The sequence below is a fragment of the Genypterus blacodes genome, unplaced genomic scaffold (genome assembly GCF_046128005.1).
Source record: "Genypterus blacodes isolate CSIRO-AG114 ecotype Tasmania unplaced genomic scaffold, CSIRO-AGI_Gbla_v1 ptg000137l_1, whole genome shotgun sequence".
NCBI lineage: Eukaryota > Metazoa > Chordata > Actinopteri > Ophidiiformes > Ophidiidae > Genypterus > Genypterus blacodes.
In genome coordinates, this window is record NW_027466939.1 from 412,762 (window position 1) to 424,502 (window position 11,741).

Here is an 11,741-nt window from a genome sequence, read left to right on the forward strand (position 1 = left end):
ATAGTAAGTTCTGTTCCAACACTCTAGAAACCCTAAAACAAACCCTGAAGTGTAATACAGAACCATTACACTCACTCCATACTGAGGTTATAGTGGAGAGACCATATTGAGTGAGCATTGTGCACAGATGGAACTAATGGAATTTGTGAAATCCACCAATCACTACTTAATTGATTTACCACAGGGCTAACTTGACTGTAAACCAATGGACTGTTGGCATGCTTGAATAAATCAATTTAAAATCACAAAACCTTGGGCATAATCTGATTACTCCAACATTCATTTGAATGTCACAAAGCCATTGTGTCTCTGTCAAAAAATCTAAACATCTGAGTTTATTTCTGTAATGTGAGTTGCAGTTTAAACATGCATGCATACATACTACTGTTGCTCTAAATCTCTTTGAAAGTCTCCACCTGGGTTAAAGATGCTGTAAGCCCACAATCATCATTCATCTCATTGGCATTACATCATAAACAGCATGTCAAACGTATGGTTTGGTTTTATAAAGGCCTAACTCATCTTGGAGTTAATGTACTGTACTGTCCCATTACTTATCATGAATAATGTTCCACGGTACAAAGCACGATCAGAAAGAGCTTTGGTGCTCCTTAACGTGTGTAAGAGACGTAAGAACAATGTGCCTCTGTGATTGGAGATGAAGTGATTGATCAGCCTGAGGACTGTGAGGCTCACGTCTCTGCTCTCTCCCTTAGGCCCTGACGGTGTCGAGTGAGCCGTCAAATAAAGACCTTTACTCCAACACACTCTGGTTTCCTCTGTTAGTTTGTGAAAAGAATGACTCCAGTCTTGGTTGGGGAGGGGAATAAAACGCTTTGTGGAATATTTATTTCAATAACAGTGGACATAAAAAAGAAAACAAGTATCGCAGGGCAACAATCAGTACCAAACAGTGCAGACGCACACAAACACACACAGGCTCTCAGCACTTTGGTAACCACACTTTATGTCTATAAAAATATAAAGAATTTTCAAATATAATGAATGGAAATGTGTTCCCTTTAGTACTGAACAGGCTTTTACAATAAGGCAATACTCATGTCCCAGCTATAAAAGGCCTTCAACCGAAGCTTTTACGGTATTTAACGTACCAAAAGTTGTACACGTGTCCCTCTTAGTCCCTCAAAATGGAAGAAACGACACTTAAATGGTCATCAATACAAACAAAACTGGATCATGTGTGCATGAACGTCAAACTTGGAATTTCAAGTAAGTGAAAATAAACTGGTTGTGATGACGGTAACATTACCCTCAATATTGGCCTAAATTATATTACAAAACGTGTTCTTTCTGAACATATGCAACCCTTCCACAAAGCAGCGACAGCAAACTGAAAAGCAGAAGAAAATATACTGTGATTTGCACTTTAAAGGATGAAGTATTATCTTCCTCATAGTTCCAGTGATCAAGACTGACAGATTTACGCTACATAATGGACCAAACTGGAATTTTGTGCATCTCAACGACGACCACAGATGAATAACTTCAATTAAGTTGTGGTCTGTGTTTCAAAGTAATAGGGTGCTAACTGTTGGTCAGAGTTTTGTTGATGTCCATAACCTCGAAACACCAGAAAACAAATGCAATCAACATCAACTGATATTTTGGACTTCTTGCTAAAAAAAATAAAGCAAAAACAAAAAAACCCAAAAGAGTTTCATCAGCAGTTTGTATACAGAGAAAAATCTACTAAACAATTTCCCAGTTCAGCACAAATTGCAGCGATGGTCTTGGTTGGCGGGATGTGGCACTCAGTACACAGCAGAGTAGTATGCTGTGATCTCCTGCTGGCATTTCTTGATCTGCTTTAGGAGGATGCCGGAGCTCACCAGAGCGGTAATCTGTTAAGCAGACACACAGGGGAGGAGGGGAAGTAAAGCAAGAGCAGGAAGTGCAGTGTGCAGTGAACAGAGGCCCTTCCTCTTGTCGACCACAGCATTGAACCAGCCACAGAATGGGAAAGAGGTTAGACTTCTATACACCCACTGACCATGCTAATAGATCATGCAGTCATGCTAATAGAAGTTCTATCCAGAAGTAATAGAAGTTTGTCAAGACACAGGATGGAAAGTGTCCCGGGAGAAACATACAAGCACTACAAGGAGAAAAAAAACAAGCAACACTCTGACACCATAGATATTAAGTCAGATTAAGTGGTGTAGTTTTTGGTGATTTTGTTTGCCAGAATGATGTTGGACAGTCTTTGGTTCCTCATGGTTCTCAAACTGTGGCACATAAAAATGTTTCATTACATTATTCACAAGTAAAAGAAGTTGATTAGCTTATGATTCAATAATGTAAATCACTCCATTTAAGTGCAGGACACAAGCTTCTGTGGTTGGCTTGTGGGAGCTTGATTCCAGACACTGTCAACAATTCTGGCAAATGGAGGAGAAGGTGAGTAACAACATATCCAACACTAAACTGGATGATTAAAGAAACAAAGGCTATTCTGAAATGAAGCAAAGACAGCCAAGACTGAAAGAGAAGCCTTAGGCGTGAGCCACAGGAATGTTGGCCATCGTGAGGGGAGTGAAGACAACTGGGTCTTGGTAGGGGTCGGCGGGAGACACAATTTGGTTTAGAGGATGTGGCTGAGGGTTGACCAACATGGTGGTGGAAGAGGTGAGAAAGATGTACTGAGGTGAGGCGTTGGAAAGGCGAATTTTACGACTGAGGATGGAGCTGCAGATCAAAACTACGATCTATAGGAACCAAGAGAGGAGATTTGAATGATTAGAAATGGAATTTTAAAAACAAGAATAGCATTGGAGAAGGAGGGGTGGGTAGGAGTGTGTGATATGTGAACATGGTGATCAACATCATACACAAGACAAAAGGGCAGAAGACACACACACATTACTTTACTGTGACCACAGTTCAGACAGTATGGCATCAACTAAATAACTGCACTTTTACTTTTCCCTTCTCTTGTCCCCACATCAGTCAAGTCTGTGCCAGGCTGCAGTGTTTTGGCTAAAGGTCTTCAGGGGTCCACTCAGTTCCTAAGAACTGAGACCTGATTTGTGTACAGGAAGGGTCCATCGCTGTGTGTGTGTGCTATGTGTGTGAGCATGTGTTACCCGAGTGGGAGCCCCTATTAGATCTGATCATACATCTCAGAATCACTGAAGGAGAAAAAGGCTTTTTTAAGGGGTCTGTTCAGGTGGACCACATGAGTATAAACACACATGTACTGTCTGAGTGAAGTTCAGATGATAGATAAGGACACATTGCAGAGACTGTGCCATTCCAAACAAAACAAGGCGTCACTATCAGGCAGTAGAATTTGCATTTCAGATCTTGTAGTTTGCATTAAGTTTGCATTGCAGCTCACGGTGAGACTAGATGAGACAAGCTTCACTCACTTTAGGAAGAAAACACTCCATGGTTCAAAATACTAAGAAAATAGGCTGGCTGGTGAATTTCTTACAGCCTAAATGTTCTAAACATCTCACTTGCTTGCTTTTAACTCAAATTTACATCATGCAGCATGTTTACCTACCAGAAGAGCTCCAGTTACAAGGAAGATGCCCAGCACCAAAGAGGCTTTGCTTACAAAGACATTTGAAATGACGCGAGGGCAATTCTGAAATGACAGGAAGGAAACATCTGAAGACACTCTGACACAGCTTCATCCTGTAGCTAACCAAAGAGCTACAGAAGACAGATAAACTGGTACACTAACACGTATCTGGCCATTGTATTTTTTAGGGCATTCGGAATTGGAACAGTGTCCTAAATAAACAGATGTAACACAAATATAATCTTGTGTTTACAGCAATATACCAGATTTTGGCAGCGACTTACAGGCATGATGATCTGCTCCAAGATCCCATCTGCACTGGGACAGGTCTTCTTGGCAATTTCCAACACCTTGACCCCAGTCACACCACAGCAATGGAGCTACACGGCAGAGTGGGAAGATGAGGTAAATGGAGATTAAAGATTGATGAAAAATGGACTGATAAAGCTTTTATCCACCATAGGCCACAACATTCCTGGAGACATTAAGTACAAAAAGAAGCAGACGGGGAATCGTCTGAATTTGAGATTACCATGTTGTGGATGAATGTGAGAGTGACGGCGATGGCTGGGTCTTCATTTTTCATGTATAGGAGATACATGCTAGAGTAGAACTCTGCAATTTGTTCCCCAACCTTAATGAGAATCAAAATGCCATTATAAATACATTTTCATCATTTTAAACATTAAACAGAACAAGTGACTGGAACTGATTGTTGTCACTCACCGCCTCACTCCTGGAATATGCAAGGATGCCAACAACGATTTCAGCTCCAGCCAGAAAGGTCAGTAGGACAATAAACTGAGAGGAAAGAAGAGAAGAAGAAAGAAGTAAGCAAACTCAATAAACCAGTCACAATCACATTAAACCCACAGGAACAACTTCACAACCACCAACAAGCAAGAATCCACCAGGCCGTGTCTGTTAGGACTCTGCTTCTGCTTGGTTATACTCCCACTAAGTAGACCTGGATTATTTGATTGATGTTGTGTGATTGTAAATGGATCCCCTGGTTCACTCAGGCATGTAACCAGCTTAACCAGTGTACACACTTCCTCAACATGGCTCATTCTGGAATTACACAACACCTCCAAATACTCCATTACTTCTTTGATTGAGTGCATGTAAACGCAAAGTAACCGCCCCACTTCAATGAGCAGCTCCATGAGCTCTCACCACTTGCAGAGAGCATCTGTTCTCGTTGCAGGCTCCATAATCTCCAAACACGACCACAATCAGCATCACTGTCCCAAGAGTGATCAGCACAGTCACACCTGATACACACAAGAGAGACTTCTGTCATTTCAAGAGAATAAACACACATCCATGTTCACATATCCTCATGCATTGTTTGAACCAGAAACTCACCGATAACAAATGCGCTGGAGTTGAGGGTCTCGATTTCAAAGATGCCTCTCGTATCGTTGCTGAATCTGAGCCACATGCCGAGTCCCAAGAAGGCAAGTCCCACCACCTGCAAAACAGTATGGTGACATGTTACACCTTACAAATGTGTGCGATAAGGCAAAATGAACATCCAGATTGTTGCACACAACACAGAAGTGGGCCTGGTGGCTTTAACATCAGTGGATGTGTCAAGATTAAGCCACTTTTTAGTTGCGGTCCAGTTTTGATGTATCTATTCTTGTGTCTGTTGTGTTCCTGTCTCAAGTGAGTATAAAGGCTCATTTGTTTCTGGGTTCCTCTTTCTTCCACTCTTGGCTCTTCTTCCTCTGCTCTGCTTTGATCAATCCTTGGTTGGATTGACTTCATTTCATAATTTGTAACAGTTTGGGTTTTACTTTACATTCCCTCAGCTGCTGCAGCTGTAACTAACTGTAATGGGAACTATCAGCTAATGTTCATGTAACCTATATTGAGCCATCTTTCATTTCATTTCTCGTTTCATTCTTACAGTGTGTTTTAATACATAGAGAGGGGAAAACAATATGTAATACAGATTTAAAGTAGGTGAAAAGGGAAGGACAGCAATGGCAAGAAGAAGGCAACCATTACCATAAGACAGTGTTTCCCAGTCTGGGGTCATTGAGAACCCTAACAATGCAGACTTGCCGTATTTGCCTGCTCTACTCGCACCCAAAGCAGCTATGGGGCATCTCAGCTATTGAATGTCTGGACTGGATGCTCATTGTAATGCCAGATGTTTTCATCAATAAAAATATTCAGCAAAAACAAAAAAAAGACTGCATGGCAGAGCGGAATGTGTGGTGTGGCACTGTGCCTGATGAGAGACAGGAACTGGTTTAGTAACTAGCATGACTCTGGTGCCTCTCCAGACTAAAATGGCTTTCTAGAGTCGATCTGCTGCAGTGTTGTGTAGAGAGACCTATAAATACTTCAAACAAACACCTAGTTTGTAAAGGTATGTATGTATAGCATGTTATTGTATTGTTTCCGACATTATAAATCTGTTATACTGTGCATAAGAGCACTTCTAGACTCGACTCTGCTGCTTTCAGAGGTGCAGGACTTGCAGGTGCAGTGAAAAATGAGCTCACATTGAGAAAAAATGTGACAATCCACTTTTTCTTGCCAACCCTCCACTAACATCCTCCCCCTTCCTCCAGATATGTTATGAAGTTATGAAACAAATATACATGATACCCTCTGTGACAAAGAGTTATTACACTTGTGTCAGGTTCATGTCGTCTATATGTGCAGTAGGTATGAAGCAACCACATCAGAGAAATAATGGATACAGTCTTTTGACCTCTATTCAGAGAGAGAGATGGAGCTGTTGTAATTGGTACAGCCTATAAATGAGTACCCACATCCAAGTCACATTGTGAAACTATCACAATGACGAACAAAGGATGTATGGTTAAACCCGAGAATGTACAGTATTATCTGAACCTAGACTGAGACTGACCCTTCATCCTTCTGCACTTAAAAATAAATCATTCTCTTTCAAGTGTATATGTGCATTAGTGCTGTAGTACTTAGTAACACTCACTGTCATTATGCACTTTCATTTTTACATTATTACATTACGATCATTTAGCAGACGCTTTTATCCAAAGCGACTTACATTACCACCCTTCGCAGAGGGGGGAGCAACTGAGGGTTCGGTGCCTTGCTCAGGGGCACCTCGGCAGGCCACTGCCTCCCCTCATTTCATTTCCTTGCACTATTTACATCATATTTGAGCACACCGAGTTTTTGGCCCCCGCAGTATTTGATTGGTGAAACGTGTATGAACATGTGAATATGAGGCTTGAATATCCTGCTTGTTCTCTGTGATTGTTTTGCAGTTACTCCGGTAACCTGAGCTCGTAAATAAGGGGAAATTAAACCGAAATTGTAAAAGGTGAAAGCATAGAGCCTAAAGCCATAAATGACGTATTTAGCCGTATTTCACACAGACTTCATTCAACCAATGTATGAGAAGAAGAGATGTAATGTTTTTTTTTTATTTATTGACCGCACTTCGACAAAAAAATCAATGAGACATTGTTCCTTACGCAGCATCATCGGGACTTACCGCAAAGATGATGTTGAAGAGGACCAGGACATATTTGCAAACCAGGCCACATCCATCCAGAGCCATGACGAGCTGCGGTTTGTTACAGTCTGCAGAGTGGAAAACAAGTTACCTCGACGCTTCTGTGTCATTCATAACATTTAAATACGTGAACTGGACGCACATTTTTTGCGACCGTTGAGCTTTTCTGTGACGATAGCGTTCTGGTATAAAACGCACTCAGCGACAGAAAAAAACCGTTTGTTTACTATCCCATCTCTGAGCCGACACTAATGACTTGGCTTCGGGTAACATGTTAGAAATGCGCCAAATGAAATTTAGTGAAGACAAATAATTACCTGTATTTGCAATGAGCTTCTGTAGTCCGCTCCTTCGGTGAATATATCGCAATGTGTTCAAACAGACGTTTCTACAGAAAACCCAATGTGCTTTATATCACGCCCATTCCCTCCTATGAGTGATTTCATTTGATTTCAGGTTTGATTGGCAGGTGAAGGCACCAATGATAGCGGTGAAGGGCTGCGGCAGTGGCGTTGAGGGGGCGGGGCGTCAGGGTGAAATGAAACTTGGCCCAGGCGTTATCTAAGAAGAGTACGAACATAAGAGCAGAAACGTTTGATTTAACAGCAAAAACATTACATTGTAGCTCACTACATTACTACTATTGCGTCACTGTGTACCCATACATCACACATCTAAGGAAAATATGTAGAACAGTAAGTGTGGGAGAGGTGAAATCAATTTACAATTTCGTTTTTGCCAAAATGAAACTAAAATGTGGCAAACAAAGGATACAAAGTATGACCTCACGCACGCACGCACACACACGCACACAACACACCCAGCAGGGAAAGTCTGTTTCAACAGGAAGCACTTGTGAAATACTTTTAACTGCCTGTATGAGAAGAACAAGCACATGAGGTGTTTTTATTGTGCACTTTTAAATACTTCTACTACTTTGAATACTAGGCTGTGTTTTCACCTGTGTGCTGGTTTCTTTGGAATTGGATTCCTCATAAAGCTCTCAACCGTTTTTTTATGGATCTTAGTGGAAGGGCGAGGCATCACCTTAGGCATAATCCATTCAATTGGCTGAACCAGGAATGGTTTGTTTTGTATCAATCGGGAGAATTTTTCTATATTTCTGTCTGTATCTTAAAAAGTATTACACCGGTTCTTTCCAGTTCCTCTGCCCCTCATTGCCATTATCGTTTTAACCCTTAAAAACGTCAGCTTCCATAAATTCAGGGTCCTAGCTGGCTAGAGGTCACGTTTTTTAAAAGGGTTGTGTTTGTGTCTGCTCATTTTCAAACGGATCTACATAGTCTTTACCACGTCAATAAATGCAGTTAATAAGCCTTTAAGGTTGAAATAATGGAATATAAGGCATGAATATAGGCAAAGGAATTGGAAGGCGAGTGAATGACCGGCGGCCAGGAAGTGGGTGTGTGGAGAAAGATGGACGATAGGTGGCGGTAATGCTCATGTCGGAACTTGGCCGCAATCACAAATGACACAACAGTAGAAGAAGACTTACGGAATACAGTCTGAGCACCAACAGCCCAGTCTGCTAACACTTAGACTGAGAAACAAAAGAATTCAAGCCACAAATGGAGGTTGTTTGTTTATCAAAATAACGATAGGTTGGAAGAAAAATAAAGAAATAACTCCGTTCAAAATGACTTCTGGTGCTTTCAGTTTCGCAGAGGTTTTCTCGTATGAGAGCTTGGTTCATGCTGTCTCAGGAGCGGTGGTAAGTTGACGTTTCTCCCTAATTATTTTCAGAATAAGATGGAAAGTGTATCTTATATGGTGACCCCAAAGTTTAACCTTAAACACAATTTATCTGTTTAACTTACGAGCTTGGTGATATTGGTTAAAGTTACAGTCACGTGACGCCTTCAACCATTAAGCACACCTTACAAATCCTTCAAAACAGACATCTGACCAAACACGTTTAAATACGCATCATAAGAACCAACCTTTTCAACTTAATAACTGCACCAGTACATTGAGCAAAATCTTAGAAATGTCTGAAATATTGAGACCTATTCAGATTTGAAATGGTTCTGAATATCTTGTGTTGTATTGCGTATTGCAAAAAAAAAAAATTTCTCTATGAAAAACTAAGATTCTCACTTTAATCCTGTCTGTAACTTGTTTCAGGGAAGTGTGACTGCTATGACAGTATTCTTCCCTCTTGACACAGCCAGGCTAAGGCTTCAAGGTAAGTCAGGGTTATGATATAACTTCAATAGTCATATTACTTTATCAATTTGTGATAATCTGTCTTTTGTTTCTCTTCAGTGGATGAGAAACGGAAGGCCAGATCAACTCCAGCCATTCTGGCAGAGATCATCAGAGAGGAAGGATTGTGAGTGAAACATTAACTTACCAAACTAAGGCTTCATTTACCAAAATAATGTTAAATGAAGATCCGATTGCTAGGCTTTCAGTCCTGGATTTGATGTGTTTGCTTTGTTATTCGACAGTTGTAAACACAAAACCTGTTGTCTTACAAACTGCTGTGTACTTGATCATCATGAACAAATTTAAGCCACACACAAACCCTGTACATCCTGTCTGTTAAGTATTGTTTGAACTTATTAGAACTTCAGTCCACTGTGTTCTCAAAAGAACAACCACAATAAACATTACTTAAACCTGGGTACTTAACTGCACTAGATTGATATGATCAATGAGAAGGGAATTGGGAACAGGAGCACTATCAAACGACTGAATGCAGCATAGACTTTTATACCTAGAGCTGACCTGTTGTGAATTAGCACCAACACTCGCTGACTAGTGAGGCCTCTGGCTTTGAGAAACCTTTATCTGAAATGTGTTCCTCTGTTTCTCCTCACACCCTGCAGTCGAGCTCCTTACAGAGGCTGGTTCCCTGTCATCTGCAGCCTGTGCTGCTCCAACTTTGTGTACTTCTACTGCTTCCACAGCCTGAAGGCAAGCTGGCTGAGGTCGCAACAGTCAAAGCCCAGCATCGACTTAATTGTAGGCATCGCTGCAGGTGATACGGACATTGTCAAAATAATAACAGTGGCTTACAGTACAATGAGTGAAATTGATATTCATCTTCCTCCTTGTGTCTAGGTGTTGTGAATGTCCTGGTCACTACTCCACTGTGGGTGGTCAACACAAGGCTGAAGCTTCAGGGTTCAAATTTTCGCAACGCAGACATCCGGCCCACCAGCTACACTGGCATTCTGGGTAAATTGTCATTGTCTGAGTGGTTGAGGCCAAGTGTTTATCTGTATTTACTTCTGCTCCTGTGTGTTCATTATGAGTAAGTGCTAATATCTCTCAGTCTCACCGCAGCTCATTTTCCTCCTCTGGTTTGCAGATGCATTTGTGCAGATCATTGGTGACGAGGGTGTGGGAGCATTGTGGAACGGGACCCTTCCATCTCTGATTCTGGTGCTAAACCCTGCCATCCAGTTTATGATCTACGAAGGCCTGAAGCGGCACCTGAAGACTGGAGTTCATAAAGAGGTGCCTTGAAGTGGCATGCATAACTGCAAACCTTTTCCATCACAACAATGTTTAGTGAATCCCAGAACTGTCATGAATTTGTCCTTTTACTCCGGTTAAGAACTTAATAACAGTATATGCGTATACGTACAATAACATTCTTTTGTTTTTTCCCCAAAGCTGTCATCTCTGGAAGTCTTCATCATCGGTGCTGTTGCTAAAGCAGTTGCAACCACTGTCACATACCCACTGCAGACGATACAGTCCATTCTTAGGGTAGTGTGTGTGTGTGTGTGTGTGTGTGTGTGTGTGTGTGTGTGTGTGTGCGCACGAGCGCGCGCAAAATCCTTTTTTTTGTCAGACCTGAGATTTTTGTTTTGTTAAAATGAAAAACAAGAATGAAGGATGTGGAAGTCTAATTTGATGCCTTTTCATTGTCACAGTTTGGGCAGCATAAAGAGTCGAAAGACAAGTCATGGCTGCTGACAAGTCTAAGGACTATTAAGACACTGCTGCACAACAGAGTGAGGTGGGTGCAAGTGTGTTCTCTCTCTCTCTCTCTCTTTCTCTTTCTCTCTTTCTCTCTCTCTCCCTCTCTCTCTCTATGCTTAAGTATAGCTATATGCACTATTCATCTTTACCTTTATGTATAAGTGATAAGTTCTAAAACAAATAGAAACAGAATGTTGCAAATGAGATTTAAACCACCTTCCTCTTTTAAATTGTCATTGACAACATTTAGAATGCATCCAGAATGGGGTCAGTTGGGTGTGATTCCATGTATAACAGTTAACCAGCTTCTGCTCTGTGTTCTTTTTTTGACACCTGGGTCCCTGCTGTAGGAAGTACGGCATGTTGGGTCTGTTCAAAGGCCTGGAGGCCAAACTTCTGCAGACGGTGCTGACCGCTGCTCTCATGTTCCTCCTCTATGAGAAGATTTCCAGCAGCACCTTCAGAGTCATGGGACTGAACCACAAAAACTACATGAAGCGTTAGCCAGGGAGGAACCTCACAACACTGGACACACATGACGGCACTGATAGGTTGTGTTGGTCGATGGTTTACATGGACCTAGATTTACTGCTCATGTCTGAAGCAGCATACTGTGTTCACCTACTGGGACGTCTTTGTTTTGAACTTGCTTTTCATTTTCTTTTTCATCATTTATTGACTCAGTTAGAGAATAGTTTTATGCAATAGATCATG

The 11,741-nt window shown here is 41.4% G+C and overlaps 2 protein-coding genes across 5 annotated transcripts; one reads left to right on the forward strand and one right to left on the reverse strand.

Annotated features, from left to right (window-relative positions):
- Positions 1-814: 814 nt before the first annotated feature.
- On the reverse strand, positions 815-7,496 carry cd9r (CD9 molecule related). 2 transcript variants are annotated; one of them, XM_076164563.1, is made up of 9 exons: positions 7,388-7,496; positions 7,050-7,138; positions 4,916-5,021; positions 4,724-4,821; positions 4,274-4,348; positions 4,080-4,181; positions 3,832-3,927; positions 3,527-3,610; positions 815-1,862 (listed from the first exon to the last, which is right to left on the reverse strand). In XM_076164563.1, the coding sequence occupies exons 2-9, from the start codon at positions 7,113-7,115 to the stop codon at positions 1,773-1,775; spliced, it is 717 nt and encodes a 238-aa protein (XP_076020678.1). In that variant the 5' UTR covers positions 7,116-7,138; positions 7,388-7,496; the 3' UTR covers positions 815-1,772. The 2 variants fall into 2 exon arrangements, with proteins under 2 accessions (XP_076020678.1, XP_076020677.1); XM_076164562.1 differs by having other exon boundaries at positions 815-2,726.
- Positions 7,497-7,950: 454 nt separating this feature from the next.
- On the forward strand, positions 7,951-11,741 carry slc25a17 (solute carrier family 25 member 17). 3 transcript variants are annotated; one of them, XM_076164621.1, is made up of 10 exons: positions 7,951-7,970; positions 8,748-8,802; positions 9,216-9,276; positions 9,357-9,423; positions 9,923-10,074; positions 10,158-10,274; positions 10,408-10,556; positions 10,716-10,811; positions 10,979-11,064; positions 11,378-11,741. In XM_076164621.1, the coding sequence occupies exons 1-10, from the start codon at positions 7,966-7,968 to the stop codon at positions 11,529-11,531; spliced, it is 942 nt and encodes a 313-aa protein (XP_076020736.1). In that variant the 5' UTR covers positions 7,951-7,965; the 3' UTR covers positions 11,532-11,741. The 3 variants fall into 3 exon arrangements, with proteins under 3 accessions (XP_076020736.1, XP_076020737.1, XP_076020735.1); XM_076164622.1 differs by lacking the exon at positions 7,951-7,970 and adding an exon at positions 8,477-8,665; XM_076164620.1 differs by lacking the exon at positions 7,951-7,970 and having other exon boundaries at positions 8,477-8,802.

Coding starts and splice junctions, on each gene's coding strand:
- cd9r (XM_076164562.1), bottom strand. CDS start 7,115: ATGGCTCTGGATGGATGTGGCCTGGTTTGCAAATATGTCCTGGTCCTC. Junction 5,022..7,049: donor TCTTCAACATCATCTTTGCG/GTAAGTCCCGAT, acceptor ACTGTTTTGCAG/GTGGTGGGACTTGCCTTCTT. Junction 2,727..3,526: donor TTGTAACTGGAGCTCTTCTG/GTAGGTAAACAT, acceptor TGGTTCCTATAG/ATCGTAGTTTTGATCTGCAG.
- slc25a17 (XM_076164620.1), top strand. CDS start 8,728: ATGACTTCTGGTGCTTTCAGTTTCGCAGAGGTTTTCTCGTATGAGAGC. Junction 8,803..9,215: donor ATGCTGTCTCAGGAGCGGTG/GTAAGTTGACGT, acceptor AACTTGTTTCAG/GGAAGTGTGACTGCTATGAC. Junction 10,812..10,978: donor CGATACAGTCCATTCTTAGG/GTAGTGTGTGTG, acceptor TCATTGTCACAG/TTTGGGCAGCATAAAGAGTC.